The following is a 19425-nucleotide window of genomic DNA, read 5'->3' on the forward strand; positions in this document are numbered from 1 at the left end:
TTATGTCCCTGTCACTGAACACCGTTTGGTTGAGCAGACAGTGCAGCGTGACTGCAGCAGCGTCTCCCCGCTTGGGCTGTTTGACAGCTGGCAGCAGTTCATGGACAGCATCCCCCGGGACAGGGACTGCAGCGCTGGATTTTGAGGCTGAGATGGGCCACTCTGCTCAGCGAGAGCTGCTGCGGGTCAGGGGCTCCCTGCACTCGCGGTGCTGAAGCCATCCGCTTAGAGCTGTCTCCGGGGTTATCCCTCACGATGCTCTTCCTCCCGGTTTCGGCTCTGCCCGCAGGCCCCGGCTGCGCCGCTCAGGTACGGACCGGACTGGGTCCCCCTCAGCTGAGAGAACCCTGCGGCCGAACGCAGCCTCACTCACAGCTGCCCTATCAGCTCCTGCAAGCCCCGTCCCGCTGTTCACCTTTTGCCTTCTCCCAGCCAATGGCTCTGCAATTCCGTTCGTTACACCAGGCGTAACCAATGAAAAGCAAAGAGAAGAAACGACGGCGCGAGTCCTTTTCAAGCTTCCCTTCCTCTTTGGGGCTCACCGGACAGGCGGGATATCGAGAGGGCGGGCTGCACACGATAGGCTGTTCGAAGTGATGGGCGGGTGGGACAGCCAATGGTAGGGCAGGGCGGGCCCACCGGCGCTACCTGCTGTCTGGGGAGTGCTGTGCACGGGGTTGAGTTTGACATCATGTTTCAGGCCTCGGAGGCCGATCCGCCGAAGCCGAGCTCCAGGTGCCGCAGCGGGACAGCGCCAGCGGCGCAGGGTGATGGGAGGAGTGGAAAGAGCCCTGCGGCAGCGCGAGTCTTTGTTCGTGGCGCTCGGCGGCTGCGGCTGAGGCGCGGTGCTGGGGGCGGGGACGCGGCACTGAGGGGTTGCGGGAGTAGGTCTTTGCTGAGGGTACTGTTGCTGCGTTGGGTCGGCACGTCCTCCCCGGCTCCCCCATCGCCGGTAGCTGGGGGCTAGCGCAGGGCGTCTGTGCTCGCTGCCTGCCCGGGTGCCGCGCTGTGCCTCGGTTTACTGACTTGGGGCCTAGCGGGGATGACGACGCCACTGCCCTGAGCTCGGGGCCGTGCGTGGGGCAGGCAGAGGAGGGGCAGGGCCGGTCCCGTGGGGCTGCGGCGCTCGGCGCCCAGCCCGGTCCGTAGGGAGCCGGGCTGGGTCCTGCTGGGTAGGGCTCTGGATCCTGAGGGCTTCCGTGCTAGTTTGTACCTCCTCGGGGAAGGAGCGGGGTCTGGTCAAGCTCTGTGAAGCTTTGCGAGGATCTAGAGCAAACGGCGGCATGAGCAGGTATGAGCTTGTTTTAGCCGTATGAAGCTGAGATCTGTTGTTACACTTGGACGAGGGCACCTATCTTAATAACGTGGAACTGGAGTGATTAATCCATCCGAGAGGTAATTGTGTGCTCGGCGGGGAAGGAAGGAAGTATTTCAAAATCATGAAAGGGTGCTTTAAGTCTGTCTTTTACTTCAGTCGCTCTGAGCTATGACCTGGTTTTAAAACGCTTCTGAAGGTTACTTATACTTAGTCTTACTATAGTCTCTGAGAAGCTTCTGTTCTCATAGCAATTCTGAAACCACGTATTACTCATAAATTGGGTTTCAGGATAGAGTCTCGACTGCAGATCATGAGAACCTTTTAGCTGACAGCAAGCAAAGGTGGACTTGTTCCAGCTTGTTCTCTGGCACTGTGGCTGTGGACAAGCTCCAGCAGTGCAGGCAGCAGCATCTACAAGTCCGGCACAGCACATGCTGCAGCGCAGTGTGTTTACTGGCTCCATACATGGGTCTCTGAGATGGTCACTCTTGACACACGGCCTGTGCTAGCAAAAACAAAGTATTATGTTTAAGGATGCTTTTCCCAGAATTTATTCATTCCCTAATGAAAACTTCATTTGATAATAGTGTAAATCCTCATGCAGCTCTCGTTGTTGTATAGAAGTTTCATTAGTTAAAACTACGTCCAACTCAAAATCCCTGCAGCAATTGCCAGCAGCTGAGGAAGTAGGGAAAAATCAAAACTGCCTAGTTTTATTAAACCTTAATAATGATGCTTTCTATTGTTAAGGAAGTCTTGCTTTTCCAAAATAAAATGAGGAATTGCATGTTGCGAGCTCCTGTTGCTCTGAAAGCAAAGCAGGACAGAATTCTGTCTTTCTGCTGTTGTTGCACACTGTAAAGATGAATTGCTCTTATGTATCCTCAGCTCATCTAGTATATGAGCAGCTTCACAACTATTCGGTGGGGCTGAAAATATTACATGTAACCATCTTAAAAATATGGCTACAGATGTGTTTGTTCATATAGCCAGTGTCTTGAAGTAATGGGTAGGTCTTGGCATCTCTTCCGTAGGTCAGCTGAAAGGTTTAACAACGAAAGGGCATTCAAATCGTTAGAATGTAGGGGGAAAAAAAAGAAAAATACCACAAGAACTAATTAAAATTCTTCAGGCCTGCCAGAAGAGAACAAAGCAATTAGTAGAAGCTTTTAAATATACTGGGGAGGGTTCTTAATTCAGCTCCTCCAGGTGAATTGACAAGACTTCTGGTCTACTGGAGGAGAGGAGGAGAAGAGGCAGATTTTGATTGCCTAGAAAACTAAGGTTTTTTTCAGTACTGTTTAAAATAACAAAACAATACTTTCCCTTTTCCCTCTCCTCCCAAGGGAAGAAAGAGCTAACTTATCTGGCTACAAGACAAAAATATTTATGTAACCAGAAATAATACCAGTATGAGCTAAAATAGCTGTAAAGTGTAAGTTGAATTTCCTGGTACTCTGTTGAGGCAGCTAACACTGGCTTCTCAAGAAAGCAGATAGTATAGTGGATCTGTAGCCTCTTGGACACAAAACTGTAAATAAATAGCTACTCCCTCAAGTTAAAGAGGTTCCTTAAATGCACACTCGTACTAAGGATTAAAATAGTGAAATGGGCCAGTAAGGACAGTCCCTGGGGCTGGTTCTGTGCCTACTACTACCTATTAACTACTCCCAGACTGAAAGAGGAATTTTTTTATCCTTCCTCACAGAGACAATAGAACTGCTTTCTGCATCCTGAGATCTGAAATGCTGACAACACTCATTTTCTAACAGGGCAGCCAAATATTTCTGCTTTTGGGAAATAAAATCTTAGAGTTAAACTGGAGTAGATCTTGTCTCCTAGAGGAACCTCTCTTTTATGCTGGCAGATGTCTACCTGAAAAGGCTTGCTTCTGTCACAGGCCTATGGAGGGATGTGTTGTATTAATTCACTGACATTTGAATTCTGTTTGGTAGAGTGGGATAAAGATCTTGCAGTGTAGAACTGACTTCTTTGTGTAAAAGTAAAGGTTAGTTTAGGGCACAGATCAAGCATTCAGATTATAAGAGGTATGATTTGACTGCTACTTTTGCACAGCTGCTAAGATAGTGGGTAATGGGTCAAGTAGATATAACTGTAAAGGTTATTTTTGATACTGAGGTATTCAGCGTTTTCCCAGGCTTTTTCTGTTATTTTTCCAGTTAATTCCACTGATTCTACTCCCAGGTAGTGGTTCAGTTTCTTTTCAGGGCAGGACCTTAAGTCTGTTGAACAAGGGATAGGTATTAACTGTGTACTTTCTACTCGAGAACAAGCACGACTATTTTTGAGAAGTCAGCTCATTTCTGTTGTAACCTTCAATGTCTGTGAGTGTCTGTTGAATATAACTCAACAGGCTTTGAGGAGCTTTGGTTGTAATAGATTTGCATCTTTACCACAAAAAAATTGGCTCTTTGGCATCCCACCTTTCCATTGTAAACTCTACAGCAGCTAACATAACAACTGAGCAAGGTTGAGCGTAGCTACTAAAATACTACAATTTTTTAGTAGCTATAAAATATCTGCTTTTATTTAGAAGTTGATGGGTTTTACTTGTAGCACAGATGCACAGTTGGTATGTGCAGCTTAGCAGAAAGTCGGATTCTGTAATGGGCATGTTGTCTCTCAATCCGTTCCTTCTGAACACCACAGGTAGCTCAGTCACTGCTTCTAGTGGCACTGTGATGACTATTCGAAGTCACTGTAGACAACATATAATGATCAAGTTGACTGACTAGGAGGCTGGCAGTGTTTGTACTGAACTTGAGTATATTTTGTTAGAACAGCTCCTGACAAGGGGATACTTCATGGATGTAGCTGAATTACCTGAAGTAAATTCAAATCAGAATAGTTATTCATAACTACAGGGGAGAATGTGGACATGAAATATTTTATCTGCTGGAAATTCCAAGCAAGCTTCTGTCACTTGCTTCTGTCGTTCTGCACCATAGGGCATTGAAACCCCCAGGAGGAGGGTGTAGTAACCTCTTTGAGAGTACAGAGGTTGTTTCTTCTTCAAGCAGGCCACACCGAATGGCATCCAGTATCTTTGGAGCATCAGAACAGCCTCAAAACATTCCAAAAAGAACAAACCCTCCAGGTAAGAGCTGCTACCTCCTTCATCACAGTTGGGCTCTGAATGACATCACAGAACTGGTTTCATATTCCTACAGTGGAACACTGATCTGTCTGCCTTTTTATGTTGGATTTTTCAAACTGAGTGGGCTTGAGCAATGAATCTATTCAGATTTCTGAAAATCTGAATATATCAGTCATCTGCATGTTCATAGACTTCTTAGCACATCATCCAGTCTAATTCTTTCAGAGTTGAGGTCTAGGAACTGATGAAAGGAAGCTGTTCCTGTTCTAGGGCTGTGTCATCAATTAGCTGCAGTGAGTACAGCTGTGAATCTGGAATCTGCTAGTGAATTCTTGTAATGAAGGATTTCAGCTAGTATCTTCAGGAAAGCAGAAGTGTCCAGGCTGTAGGGTTCTAGAAGTCTTAAATTCTTGTATCTTTTTTTAATATAGTGTGGTAAAACTAAGTCATCTAGGAAAAAATAATCCAACAACTGCCTTGCAGGAGGAAAAGAAAGTGGTATTTTTGAGGATTCTAGTTCTGCTCAGCCTCGTCCACGTATGAATCCACCTGGTGGGAAGACAAGTGATATCTTTGGGTCTCCTGTGTCTACCGCTGTTGTGCGAACACATCCAAACAAACCCAAGGTACTTGTGCTACTTCTTTTGCTGTCAAACCAAGGAGCTCGCCCCACAGCCCTGTCACAGTGCAGTGTCTGTAGTCAGTTTAAGTTGACAGACCTGAACTATAACATAGAGTAATGTCAAGTTATGTAGTTACTCACAAAGACTCTTTGATAGCTTGTTGTCTTTGGTGCATCAGATCTCAGCATGCTCTGCAGTTTGCAATGAAACTATTCATTAGACTGTGGATGTGTGTTCACACCAGTGAGCTGCAGTCATAAATCTTCACATGGATTTTAAGATGAGATATGTAATAGCTGTAGAGGCTTGTAGTAATGACCAGATCTGGTTTCTACAAAAGGAGGACACATTGCAAATACATGCCAATTAATTTATTTAAATGCTCTATATTCAGATTTACAACCTCCTGTCTTACTCGAAGTAGATACTAGTAAGCGAGTAGCTACTATTTTGGCAATGGTTTTGACATGTCAGCATGGAAACTGAGCATCCCATGAAATGCAGCTCACTGCTGAACAACTAGCAGCAGCCTCACTTGTTCTGGAGCCTTTAGAAGAAAAACTGCACACTCTGGAGTAGATTTGAGTGGATTTGGGTCATAAGAAAGGAGGAAGGGAAAAGACAGACTAAAAGATTGGGAGGTGGATTTTGTCAGAGGTAGTGCTGGTGGTGTGGAAGGGGCTTTGCTTTGTTCCTATGCGTCTCTTCTTTGGGCTGGTCTCTGGGGGTTTTTTTAGTCACTTTTTGGAAAGTGACATTTATTCCTGTGAATTCCTGACTAAATGGAAGACAACACTTTGGAAATTCCTGTCTTTAATTAGAGCATGGGAATTGAGGGAAATACTGGGATGGAAAGGAGACAGTGTATTTCATGGGTGGGAAAACATGCAAGCTTTTCTGAAGCATTGCTGGGTAGAAATCCCAACAATCAGTTGGGATTGTCAGGGATATGACTTGGCTGTTGGGTGCTGTGGACACTCGCTGAAGACAGTAACTGCTGCATGTACATTGGGTGCTCAGGGGCTGCCTGTGCTGTAGTGAACACCAGATTTCCCTGGGTGCTAATGGGTGCTTGACACAAATGGTAATTCCAGACCTTTGGACTGAACTGTTTATCAGAGACAAAGCTTTAAACTCCTGATGAACTAATGTAATGTGTTCATCTGTGTTTCAGCGGATTGTGTGGGATGTGCACCTTGGCAGGAGTTATTGTCTACCACTACTTTTGGGGTTATGTAGCTGTGGAGGGGACGAAGGGCAGCACACGTGCCTGCAGCTGTTGGCTTTTACCGTGCTAGAGGTGTATACTTAGATCAGAAACAAAGCAACACTTTGTGAAGGATTTTGTGGAAGACACTGAGAACAGTAATATTCTAGGATAGTTCTTGCTTTCTTTGCAGGATCACATTGTCTTGAAAGAAGATGAAACACCAAAGAAGCTTGAAGGTCAGCAAGATAAATTCCTGTATCTTGAAGAAGTTAAGCTCTGAGGAATAGTTTGTTATGCTTCCTCTTAAAAACATGAGACTAAGGCTGGTGCTTTTCAGAGCACCAGAGAAATTTCAGAGAAATTTTCTTTCTGTTAGACAGAAATGTAATCACTTGTCTCAGGGAAGTGATTCTCCTCCACTGAGAATATATTTTGATTGATGCCATGTGTGTATATAGTTACACGTGGAATCCATAGATATAGAAAAAAACAACCTATCTGATTACTTCCTTCTCCCTTGCCATCTCCTTTAGGTGTGCAATCTCGGCTGCCTGTAGTTGTAAAGAACAAATAGCTGACTGAAAAAATGTATTATTGCTTAGCTGATGGTTATTAAAGAATGATGGGAATGTGGCTTTCAAGGTCAGCATGAAAAGATCAGTTGCTACTTTGCATCTCTTAATTGTGTGAAACTGCCGGAATAGTTCTGTAGGTGCATTACTCAGCTGATGTATCCTTGTTAGAAAGATGGCTGAAGGAAGAGAGGAATTGTTATGAAAAGTTAAATTCTTCCTCAGCACCTATTTTCTGCAAGAAAAATGAACAGATGTAGAAACACTGGTGTGCTATGGATGGGAGACATGGGGAATAGTGCAGCCTGCCAGAGAGGTGCACTTTGTGCACTGCAGAATAGAAACAGCCAGTTGATCTAATTCCTTTTCTTTTTATTCAGCTACAGAAAATACCAAACCACAGCTGGAAGATGGAGGCAAGAAAGAAGATGTGGACAGAGAGGAGCGACGCTCGGAGCCCAAGATAGACAATCACGAGCCCCGATTAGGACCAAGGCCACGCTCGCACAACAAGGTCCTCAATCCGCCGGGGGGAAAGTCCAGTATTGCCTTCTATTAGTCATCTGTTCCCTGTCACTAACAGAGTCTGCACAGAAATACTTGTCTGTTGTTGAGAGACGGTACGCTTGTCTGTGGTACGGACTGCTGTTTGTGGATAGGTCATTAGGCAGATGATTGAGGTTCATGCTTAAGTGTGTAAGGGTGGTTAACCTGATGATTTGGGGAGGGAGGGGTGGGGAGGGAAAGGGTCCCTGGTGGGAGATGTGAGCATTGGCCTGCCTGTGTGGGTAGCCAAGGGGAACATTAGTGTAACTTTGTGGAAGAACAGTGCTACTTCTGGAGAGTTCATTAGACTGAGTTTCTCAGCTAGCCAGTGGCTCAGGATGCTCTCATGGAGTCTGGTGCATCCATACAGTCAACATGCAAAACATGGTGAATGGTAAGGACCAAGAGACCACCCCAGACAGCTTCTGCAGGAGGCAGGTAGGCTGTGTCTCCCTCTGGGGCACAGGATGCAGCCTCACACAGGAGCTGGTAGCAGTCACTTGAATGTAACATTCTACTGGAACTATGGTGCTACGGGTTTGAATGTCTTCCGTCTTTGGTTCTTTTTCTCCTTTCTTCCCTTGCAGCACATGATTGCTGGTACAAGACCAACACATGCTGAAAGTTTCTTTTATACTCATGAACCATCATAGGTTAATAAATATAGTGGCCTTCCCTTCCCCAGAGTATTCAGGCCTTTCTGATGTTTTCAGTCATCTGATTACTACAACTAGCTCTTGAACAGTAATAGCATCAGTCTAACACACTGCTCCATGAAGGTGCTTCTAGAGGACTTATTTCAAGTATCCTGGTTGAGTGCTTGCACATTTTCTGGTAAAGATGTGGCTGCAAACAATAGCTTTATAGTGCTCTTTGAACAGAAGCTACTTAAAGTGTACAGTTACCACAGAGAGTATCCAGTAGTGTCCAGTCACTAGCCCTGACTCAACCAGTGTAGAGTTGCCTCAGCTTCTGCACAGGTTTTTCCTTTGTACCCTGCAGAAACCAAGACTGGTTCTGCTGGCTTTACCACAGTGCATTTGTTTGTCTGTGCTGATTCTGTTAGTGACTCTCTTGTCTTTGGTCAGCCTTACTTTTGCCTTCGACTGCCTCATTTTTCTGTTAGTAAGGTTGTGAGGAGTACATGGATTCTCCCAAACCAAGCACTGTAGTTGTTGTGAGACATGATGTAGGCTATCCTAGTTGGAGAAACAAAGACTAGCGATACCAAACTTTTGGTTGTGCTGGCTCTTAAATGATGTTTGGAAGATGTGCATGTTCTGAGCAAGCACATGTTGGGGAGGGTAGCTCCCATCATTTGTTCTCTGCATGGACTTTCTGATCATATCCAGAGGTATGAGCTGTGACTGTTAACATGAGGTGCTTACTGTTCAATGGATTTCATAGTGACTTTTTACACTTATCGAAACAGTTGTTCAAGTTCACCAAAGAAAAAGTGGCCTTGACCTGCCTCTATCTGCTGCTGTTCTAGACCAGCTTCCCTGGGACTGGCTCTGCGATGGGGGCTAAAACACCCTGTGATGATGGTGCTTAGTCAAGGGCTCAGATCAGTGAACATCAGCCATGGTGGATGAAGACTTAGTTTCCTTTCCAGATAGTGGAAGTGAAATACATAGGGCTGCACTGAGGGTAGAAATAGTCGTGAAAAGTTGGGATTTCAGTGTCTTTGTACCTTTCAGACAGGTTTGGAACTCCCTGTTGTTTGCCCTTCTGGGAAAACAGGAGGAAAAGAGTGGTTCTAACTGCAACCCTGAAATGGACTTTGTTAGTTCCAAACATGTCTTTCCTACCAGCAATGCTCGAGTCTGTGCTGGCTAGACTCTGGCTGAGTCTGAGCCATCAATTTCAGTTCCTGCATCCAGTACTTGACAGGGTTTAGGAAGCCACTATGTGGAAAAGTCAGCCAGAGGCTCCTTTTTTCACTGAAGGGGCTGGTGTAATTGACACTGTAGCACTGAGCTCTAGGGTGGGCATCTTCTTGCACCTGCTGTGCATTGGCTCCAGTGCCTGTCTTTTAAACAGAAACTTCCAACTAGGCCTTAAATTAGTTAATCTAGGTTAATTTTCTTGGATTTCTTTCTTTGGAATCTAAACCATGTTTTTAACTCATCAAATAGGATTGATAAGAGCATTATTTTTCCGGGATGGAGGTGGTTTGGAAATCAAATGATGAATAATGCTGTTGTCAATAAACTTCTGTATTTTGGTACTTCACTGTTGTGCTACAGCTGTCTGCTTTTATACATCAGTCGGTTCCTAGGTCAGTGTAGATACATCAGTGAGTTTTGTTATGCCTAATTGGGAAGATTGCACAAATATCGTCTGGCCTCCACACTGGGAGTGTGCTTTGGAGATAGGGTGTTCTGCTCATAGGACAAGCACCTCTGATGCCTACAAAAGGCTCAGAGGGGGATGATAATGTGAGCGAGTAGTTCAGGTTGGTGCCTTTTTGTGGGCACCATTCCAGGTGTACTGGAGTCATTTTGAACTTCCCTACTGAGAGAGATGTGGCTTGGGGAGGGAGTTCTGTCTTGGGCTGCGAAGGAGGGCTATAGCCTCTTCCCTCGGAGGAGGGGCTGAGGGAGCTGGGGTTGCTCAGCCTGGAGAAGAGAAGACTCAGGGAGACCTCCCCAGGGTGGTGAGTCTTGCTGGAGAGTGTGAGGACAGGGGAGCCAGGCTCTGCTCTGGATGAGGAGCAACAGGCACAAATCACACCACACAAGATTCCACCTGAACACAAGCAAGCACTTTTTACTGTGAGGGAGGTCACCGGGATAGACTGTAGAGTGTCCATCTCTGGAGATGCTCAGGCTCCAACCAGACACAGTCTTGGACAACCTGCTGCAGTTTATCCTGCTTGAGCAGAGGGTGCTGGACCAGATGAGCTCAGGATGTTGCCACCAAACTAAAGGAGTCTGATTTTGCAGTTATGTGACTCTCACCTCACCCCCAAATTTCTGCTGCACCAGACTCCAACAAGGAGTTTTTAATTGTGCTGTGAAATGAATTCACAGCCTAACTTAAAAATTGGAAAATGGTGCTCTCTGAGCACGTTCTCTCCAGCGAATCAGTTCATCGCTGGATGCTGCCCTTGCCTCAATTGCTTTCAATCTACAGTGTTTGTATGAAATGCAACTTGAGCAGAGCTGCTCTTTCTCTTAATGAGAACTGCGCGCTCCGCTGGAAGAGTAACTGGAACCTCAGTCTGGGGGTTAGCAAGGGCTGATGTACAGGGTTCTTATGCCTGCCTGCTTTGCTACTGATCTCCATCACAGCTCCTGGTGCAGGATTGAGAAGCAGCTCTCCAGTACCTTATGAACAAGCTTTACCCGGGTCCATTGTATTCACTGTAGTGTTGCTCTTGAAGTGCTGCCCAACGCAGGTTTCTGTGTGTTGGAGAATACCCAAGAACCATGCAGTAAACATCTCCAGCATATGTGCCAGGCATAACAAAGTGGAAATGTTAACTTTCTGTGGACGGTTTCCTTCAAAGACATTTAAAATACACAGGATAAAAATCTACTTTGAAGTGGAAGTGATCAGTGCTGTGCCTGGCAGCTGTCACTGTTCTCATACAGCCAAGGTTCAGCTGACAGAGCCCTCATCCCCTGCTCCATCACCAAAGAGTGGTGCTGCATCTGCAGGGCCTCTGTCCTGCTCCACATGCGTACCTTTCTTGTTCTGTTCAGTGTTCCACCTTAGAAATTCAAAGCAGCAATTAGTGACCAAAAGAAGAGAGTTCTTCCTGTACACATGTACTGCTACACTGCATCTTGGCCCTGCCCCTCACCTTGCCAAAAGCCACAGCCACCAACAGCTGAAAAGTAGGTAAGACCACTACACAAAGCAGCAGTAGTATAGCTGAGAGTTCTTTTTATGCAGTCCCATTTTTATGTCGGGGAACTGCTGGAATACACACCCAACAGCTATCACATCAATAAAAGCAACTTGGTGATGCCAGGCTATTCTCTACCTCTTATCACACTTACCTCTCTCTTGTCCACAACACTGAGGCTAATGGAGGCAGCAGTGCATGCTACAGTGTTTGCCAACATAAAGATCATCACCTGTTGCCAGCGCCACAGGGGGTCTTTAATTCACTAGAAAAGGCCAAAACAGGATAGAACAACCAGTCACCTGAAGATATTTAAGGCCCTTCTACAGCTTCTTGCAGCATCAGGTTGCAAATACACTGATTTCTGTTCACTCAAGCACTGTTGATTGATGTCTTTTCTTGAAAAATAAGCAGCCACATTCCCACCTGGACTGTGTTCCTAGAATGCATCCCATGATCAGATTCAAAAGGCCAACTCCAACCACCTGTGTGGAAGTTGCAAGCCCCATTGCCATCCCTAAGGTTGCTTGGGGGACCACAAGAGGTATGGATGGCCACATACTAGCCTGCTGGGAGGAATGAGAAGAGGAATCACGGCCTTATTTAAAGCTGTTAGATGGTCGTTGGTTTAAAAAGGCATTATTCCCACTAAATAAACATGTATACTTTCTCTTCAAAGCCTCTGGTATTTATACCTCCCAACCTATTGCCTGGTTCTAGACTGTTCCCCAATTTTTCAAACAGCTTAAGACAGCATAGACAACAAATGCTATTTGAAAGTGGAATAACCAGACTCCAGATTGCTGAAGGGGAGTTAAACCTAATGGTTTAGCTCATAAGACTCAACGGAGATTCAGGTATTACATTCAAGGTAAAAAAGCACGAAGAAAAGCACATGCAGATTAATGTTTCATGCTGTACCAAACAGTCCCTTACTCTGCTTTGTATTTTGTTCTATATTCTTTGGGGTTATTTGTTACTAACCAGTCTGGAGGACTGGGGAGCCAGTGACTTCAAACTGTGGCTGCTAAACCTGCTCATCCAGACACCAGGGCAGTGACACAGGCCACCCAGGAGGGAGCAGCACAGCCCCAAAACACCCAACTGCAGCAGAAGAGTTGTGAACTTACAGCAGCAAAGGAGTAAGTAATCCCCAGCCAGAAATTGGAGACTAACAGAGGAACAAACATGAATGCCAGGAGAGCAAAGACTGGCAGAGTCAGTGCAGCACAGCTGACAGCAAAGACACCTCTCAGTCCAACATAGTCCTGGTAAAGGAAACGGAGTCCACTTACAAGGGATCCCAGCCTCCCACAGGCCCTGGTGACAGGAGTGGCTGTGCAGAGTACACTGAGGTGACTCGCAGTGACATAATTTCCTAGCTGCCAATATTATAGCAGGCATATATACTAGTTCCTTTTGTGTCCTCCTGAACCGAGGATGAAATACTTGTCAGAACCAGTGTCCATTATTCATGTGAAATGGCAGCTTTAATAAAGGGGGAAGAAATCCCCACCATTATGCCCTGACAATTAGAGAAATAAGGAAGAGTTTCACAAAACAGGGACTGATGACGTGCAGGTCATCCCATCCCATTTACTTGCAAAGCTTATCCTGATCCTTTCTGTTCCGGTCTCAGACTTCCCAAAATGTACCGCACTTCCCGTGGTTTGATGCTACCATAGCACGATTAGGGACAGAGGGAAAAAAAGGTTAACATTATTTCTTGTAAACTAATTCAGAATTTGCAGTTTTCAAGGAATTAAAGGCCTGCATGTTCAGCAACAACAGGCTAAATTCTGGTTAAGGGGGTTGTAACAAAGACATTTCAGAAAGTTAGGAAAAAGTTACCAACCAACATTTCTGGCTCTGGATACTCACAATTAACATGCCAGCTGCTGCAGACAGAAAAAGTGAGCTGTCATACACTGCCCCAGCAATGAAAGTGGCCGCCTGCTGATTGTAACTAGAGTATTTATCCTGGATAAACTTGCTAAAAATGAAATGAAGGGGAGGGAGAAATTACATAATTAGCATTCTTGAGCTGGTTATTTTCTCAAAAAGTCAGTCTGAGCACAAGCATAGGGAAAAGAATGGTTTTATTGTGAGGACTTGTAAACAAGTTTGATTCCATCTGGTTTGTAGTGCCAAGCCCTTGTTGTTCAATTTTCTGGTGTACACCAGTAAAGCTGGTGCTTAAATGGCCATTTTCAAGATGCTTCTGCAAGTGCAGAATAGAACTGCAGGTTAAAGCTGGGCACATACTCCATTACATCAGCACAGCTCAGGAGCAGCAATTTGCTGTCACCTGTCCAAAACACGCAGATGGATTTTGTACATTCTCTCTGAAGAGGCAGAAATCATGATCAATCCAGGGGTGAGAATGCTGAGGGGCAGGAAAAAGAGTTAAAAATAACCCAACAGCAAAGATCAGCATTTAAATTGAACACCTGCACTTAAGAAGTAGGAGGATTCCCCCCTCCTTGGCAGCTTGAAGGAGACCTGTTTAGAGCTGAGAGCATCCAAACCAAATTGTATTTTCATTGTCACAAGTCAGCCTTTCACCTTCTTTAAGGATGTGCAAAAATGATGTTAAAAATTTCTGTAATTCTTTACAGAACTTAGTCATACAGTTGCAACAGCTTAGATCAGAGTAAGCATTACTTAGCAACAACTAAAACCATGGGTGTGTTATCAGTGTTGCTCTCAGACTGAAGTTGAAAACACAGCACTGCACCAGATGACTAGGAAGGAGAAAAATAACTTAAGCTGAACCCAGGACACTAGTTTATTTAGCAATCATGTAGCTACTTAAACCTGGTTTGGCTGCTTGCATGGATGCTTACCCTTCATACCAGTGAGACTCTGGACCTCTGCTGGCAGTGAAGTTTATAAAACAAGATGCTGTTCCCTGAAGGTTTACTGCAGCAGAAGTCGCCACACCCATGGCCTTGGGACCATTATTTTCCCACCTGGGAAGCAGCACAACATTTTTTGCCACATAGGGTGTGTTAAACGTGACTCCTGGTGCCTAAACTTTGCTCCACAGGGAGGAAAAAATCCAACTCTGCAGGTTGGCAGAACTGCAGAAATGTGGACTCTGTGATAAATGGAGACAGTTCACAGGGACAGTGAGAGGGCAGCTGTCTCCTCAGGCCTGGATATCTTGGCCATCTCTGATGTCTTTATCTTACTGGTAAGAGGTCACTTGTACGTGTATTATGACAATGACGATGACATTTCTTCACTCCTAATTTCACTGTGGCTTGCTATACATCACTCATGAAATACTACCAAAATAATGTGGTGGGCCTTTGCTAATATAAAAGTTCATGTTCGTTATGGGGTGGATGTTGCATCATCCACAAACGGGAGAACAGCAGCAAAATAACAAGGCCATGGCAGAGCCACGGGACAGAAGCTGGAGTCCCAGTTCGGCAGGTTGATGCGTTGTTTTAAGCAAATGAAGGCATACAAAAGGAAGTGTGAAAACCTTGCACTGGGACACAAAGGCTTCCTCACCTGCAAACTCTGGTTGATGCCAACTTAACTTTGTTCCAAACACAGAATATGCAGGAACTCCAGGACAAAACTGCCCTAGGCCTGTGAAGCAAACACCCCCACCCTGCTCCAAAGACAGCCACTTCCTTGGACTATCAGAAAGGTAATATATCTACAGGCTGTGTTTTAAATAAAGGATTTCTTCCCCTCCTCCCAAATGTTCTGAGCCTCCTTTGACAGTGTTCCAAGCTTTAAATATTGGTTAAATAATTTCCCTTTAAGTTATTTTTGCTTTCCTTCAGAAGCCTCCCTCATCTTTGAAGGCCAAAGCACCCTCCGATCTTTGACTAGGTGTTGAAGTCATCTTTCTGTGTGCTTCATGACTGCAAGGAGCAAACATATTACCCCTGTATTTCCCAGTCAGTGAAAAATCAAGGGACTGCAAAGGCTCTGATGGGCCTCTATCAGTCAGTGGGACTACAGCCACCAAGCAATACCTGGCATCTGCCACAAAAGGAAAGATTCTATTATAGAAGAACATGATGGTGAGGACCAGCAGCCAGTAGCAGAGGCGAAGTCACTTGATGTCCTCAATCCGCTGCAAAGAGAAGATGTGCCCTCACTCACTTTCAGCCTCACACTTAATGTCACTTTCTGCAAGCCATTGAAGGTCACAAAAAATGGAAGAAGTAACAGCAGGTAAAAGGGAATTGAAAGACAGCTCACTAACATCTGAGTGAAATTTAGCATGCACTGACTCCAAAGCACTCCTTAGATAACAATACTCAAGCAAAACAAAACAAAAGCTTTCTTCTTAGTTTTATAAAGGTTATGGCTGCAAGAGACTGTTCTGAACAGCTGACTACAAAAACTTCAGTGAAACATAGTTGAAAGATACAGGACAAACACGAATCACAACCCTAAGCTACAGAAACCATTAAGAACTATATCATGAGAAGGAAGCTAAGAGATTTAAGTGCCATAAAGATTGCAACCTATTGCCCATAATGCTTGTTGCTAGACAGAAGAATGCAATGAAGAATGGGAGATAAGGGATAGCAAAAGACTGTTCAGCACTGACCATATCAGCTATTTTCTGTCATGGATCCTGTGAGCCAGAAAGCAGTTCCAGGGGGAAGCTGCTCTCTAGTTTTATGTATAAAATTCTCTTCTGAGCCACCTACAGTGGAAGAAGTGACAGGCTCAGAAAAGTAATGCCATTTAGAGTCTCTGAAGACTGCAAATACACAAACTCCAAACAGAAAGCTGACACTTGTTTCGTAGCTTGCAGTTGCAATAACCTCAGCTTTACCTGAAGAACTGCTCTGCAAGGTTTAACTAGTGTAAATGCTCTCTTCTGGCCAGGAGCAGATGCACTGCAGCTTTCCCTGCACTGCAAAAGCAGCACTCCCCCACCCCAGGCTTTCACAGATCGAGATGGAAAAACTGTCTGTGCACCATGTACCACATTTTTGGATTCCTGCTGTATAATCCCATCCAAGCCCTGCTACTTTATGCCCACTTTATCTAGTACGCTGACTGTGAGGGCTGAAACATAACCACACAGAGCAGGGTACCTGGATGAAACACAAGAGGTGTTAGAAATTCCTCATTGTGGAGGCACCAATGAAGAAAATGCCTCTCCATTGCATACAGAATGCAACAGGAAAATCTAGAAAACAATGTTTCTCCTGCTAACTTCACCATCCTTTCCAGGCACTTCTCATAAGTAGATGGAACAGGCTAGACTTAAGTCCAAAAAAACAAAAGGCCAAAGCACCAGAGAAACTCACCTCCTCAGAGTGTCCACTGTATTCCAAATTTTGCCTCAAACTGCTGGGTGAAGAAGAAGTTGAGGACACTCTCAAGTTGGGAGAAAAAGTCAGTCCAAATGCTGGTGCCAGTTCCTTCCCCTTGAACCAGAAGGCTGTGATACAATTCTGCACAACTTGGAGAAGACAGGATTTTCTCTCGTGTACAGACAGAAGTGTCCAAAAGCATTGCACAGGAACAACAAACACCCTCTCAAGTCAATGCTTGAGAGGGAGTAAGAGATCTCTACACATCCAAGTGGAGGGATTACTTGTCAACTTCACAGTCCATTTGAAATCATGCTGGGACATGGCAGGTGAACTTACCCCTCAACAAGGCAAGCAAAAAACAACCCCAAAGGCATAGCAATCCTTTCAGTCCCCACCTCTTGGAGAAGGACAAACTTATTAGAGGGGGAAGACTTTCAAAATTTCAGCACACATTAAATCCATGCAACCCCTCAAGAAGCAGTGTTCTGTTAGCAATGCAGGTTCCTGCTGCAGAGCAGGTGAAGCTGACTGGTAGCACAATGGTTTAGGAGGCAAAATACAAATGTATCATGACCACCCTTCAGTGAGGTGTAATTAAGAAATGTGAATTCCTTACTAGTAAGTGACCCATCTCCAGAGCCAAAGAGCAGTCTTCCTGTTAGCATCACTGGCAGGAGGTATGATGACCCCTTGAAATGTGCACCTAAAGCAAAGACTGATGATCCCAACACAGTCAGAAGAGAGAAAACAAGGACAGCCACAAGGGAAAAACAGAAGAAAAAAAAAAATAATACACAAACCTCAACAGACATGCTGAGATAAGGACAAAAGCAGTCTGTGCAAAAGAGTAGCCTCAAAACACACCAGAGTACCTGTGGGCTTCCATCAGTTTACCCTCATTATTTTAATTTTTTAAAGACTGGTCTCTTTATGAAATTACCCGTGAATCCTCAAAATACTGATGTTGTTATCATGGTGGAAGGTTAGATCATCAGGGTGAGACAGAGGGCTTTAAACACTCTGGAGTCCCTGTTCCTGTCCTGATTTCTACTACAGACCATGGCCTAGAGCAAGCTATCTCCTTCCCTGTGCTATCTCCTCATCTGTAGGACGTTTACCTCAGTGACACAGATATGGAGCACAACTGCATTTGCTGGGACTGAGATTTATGGCACATGCCAGAACAAATGTCACAGCAGGGAACAGAATACTGCTTTATCAGTTTGTCCCATAGAAAACTGATAATGCTATTCCCTGGTAATGTGCGTGTCAGAGAAAAGCATATTTACTGCACTGTTGTGTAAATTCAGGTAAGTCAGTGGTCAAATGGTGAAAATGTCTCGGTTGCCTCAGTAGAGCTGCTCAACTAACCGTCACATGCTCCACACACAGAGCTGTCCCTCTTCTCCCATCCCTCTGTGTCCTTACTGAAGTGGAACCTTTGATTACCCATTTGAACTGAAAGAACAGCCTGAAATCCCACTTCAGTATGAGAATAAATTACTTAGTGCACAGAACTTACAGCAATTTCCTAGTTTATCAGTCAGGAATCCAGCCAGAATAACCATTACTACATTTCTAGGAGAAAATAAAAACAGGAACATTGATGTCTTGTTGCTGGGAAGCAACTGGTAAACTACCCCACCCCTTAAAGCAAGAGAAAGTGACTTGTGTCCAAGCACAGATTGCGTACAAGTTGTATTGTGCAGCTGTCACTCCCAAGCCTTCAACACAGCCAAGCATGCTGATATGCCCAGTGCTGTTACTGTGAGTTCCACTGCAGCAGGTCAAGCTCTGTATAACAAGTCCCAGAGCCTTTGGTAGGCAGCAGACACAGATGAAAACCCAGCGTCCCTTTAAAATTTAAGTTAAACTCTTGGCTACTGGATTTCTATTTCTCCTACTCAGTTCCCACTTCCACAACCAGGAACTTGAGGACTTGTGTCCTCTCCCAGGCAGCCAGCCCTTACCAAATGAGAAATGACCAGCCACCAGCACCGCACATCTTCCCTTCCCGTGGCAACACTTTGAGAGACTCAGCAGTTCCAAACACACTCCAGTCCACAGGACAAGCCAGGAGGCTGCACCATGAGGTTTACCTGATCCTTTAGTTTCTTGGCTATAGCTTAGCTTGATCTGACTCTTCATTATGTAACTCTAACATCTTAAGCAGTGTGTAAATATGAAACTTAGAAGTATCCCATATTAATTTGCAGATAAAAAGCATCTGCTGAACAGCAGGAATCTGATAATCGCGGCATGGCTTAGTAACATCGAGTTTGCTACTGAAAAGCAACCTCTCAACACCACCTGATCAGGAAAAAAACACTAGAGCTTCCACTACTAAAAATCTCCCTGCATTAGGAAATGGACACCAGGTCTTCCACAGCAGCAGGCACAAGCTGAATTGTGAATACAATATACACATTGTGAATAGGCATGACAACATGACATTAACCACATGACTTTCATACAGTCATTATATCTACAAACCCCTCAGATGTGCTGTTGTAGAAACATCTGAGGCTGTGGGGAAACACTTCTCTAGAACCAAGTGTATTCACTGCAAGCACTGTCATGGATGCTCTGACTACCACTGTACCACTTGTGTAGCAGGTGGAGGATAAATTGGTCAGAGTTAAAATATGAGCGTGTGAACAGCTAAAACCACTGTTTGCCCAGTTCCTAGCTCTGAAAAATATGGCTTGGTTGCACTATGCTAATCAGTTAACTAGGTAACAAAATACGAAAGAACCTTTCATTTACTGCTCTCCCACATGAGTCTTCTCCCACAGACCTACAGAAGATGTGGAAGGTCAAGGAATAAATGCTAACCTATTTTACTCTTTTCACTCCTGTTTGCAATGAGGCATGTTCAT

At 44.9% G+C, this 19425-nt stretch overlaps 1 protein-coding gene and 1 pseudogene across 4 annotated transcripts; one reads left to right on the top strand and one right to left on the bottom strand.

Moving 5' to 3' along the window:
• The first annotated feature begins 503 nt into the window (after positions 1–503).
• JPT2 (Jupiter microtubule associated homolog 2) lies at positions 504–9622 on the top strand. Of its 4 annotated transcripts, none has more exons than XM_061350823.1 (5): positions 504–619; positions 4288–4436; positions 4920–5062; positions 6460–6505; positions 7222–9622. In XM_061350823.1, exons 1-5 carry the CDS (start codon positions 597–599, stop codon positions 7398–7400), a joined length of 540 nt encoding a protein of 179 aa, XP_061206807.1. In that variant the 5' UTR covers positions 504–596; the 3' UTR covers positions 7401–9622. The 4 variants fall into 4 exon arrangements, with proteins under 4 accessions (XP_061206807.1, XP_061206806.1, XP_061206808.1 ...); XM_061350822.1 differs by lacking the exon at positions 504–619 and adding an exon at positions 685–735; XM_061350824.1 differs by lacking the exon at positions 504–619 and adding an exon at positions 902–1291.
• A 1707-nt stretch (positions 9623–11329) lies between these two features.
• Positions 11330–18182, bottom strand: LOC133210933 (major facilitator superfamily domain-containing protein 1-like; annotated as a pseudogene).
• Between the last annotated feature and the right edge of the window lie 1243 nt (positions 18183–19425).

This window comes from Neopsephotus bourkii, unplaced genomic scaffold (assembly GCF_033783945.1).
Source record: "Neopsephotus bourkii isolate Nb327-2 ecotype Australia unplaced genomic scaffold, CSIRO-AGI_Nbou_v1 NB_533, whole genome shotgun sequence".
NCBI lineage: Eukaryota > Metazoa > Chordata > Aves > Psittaciformes > Psittacidae > Neopsephotus > Neopsephotus bourkii.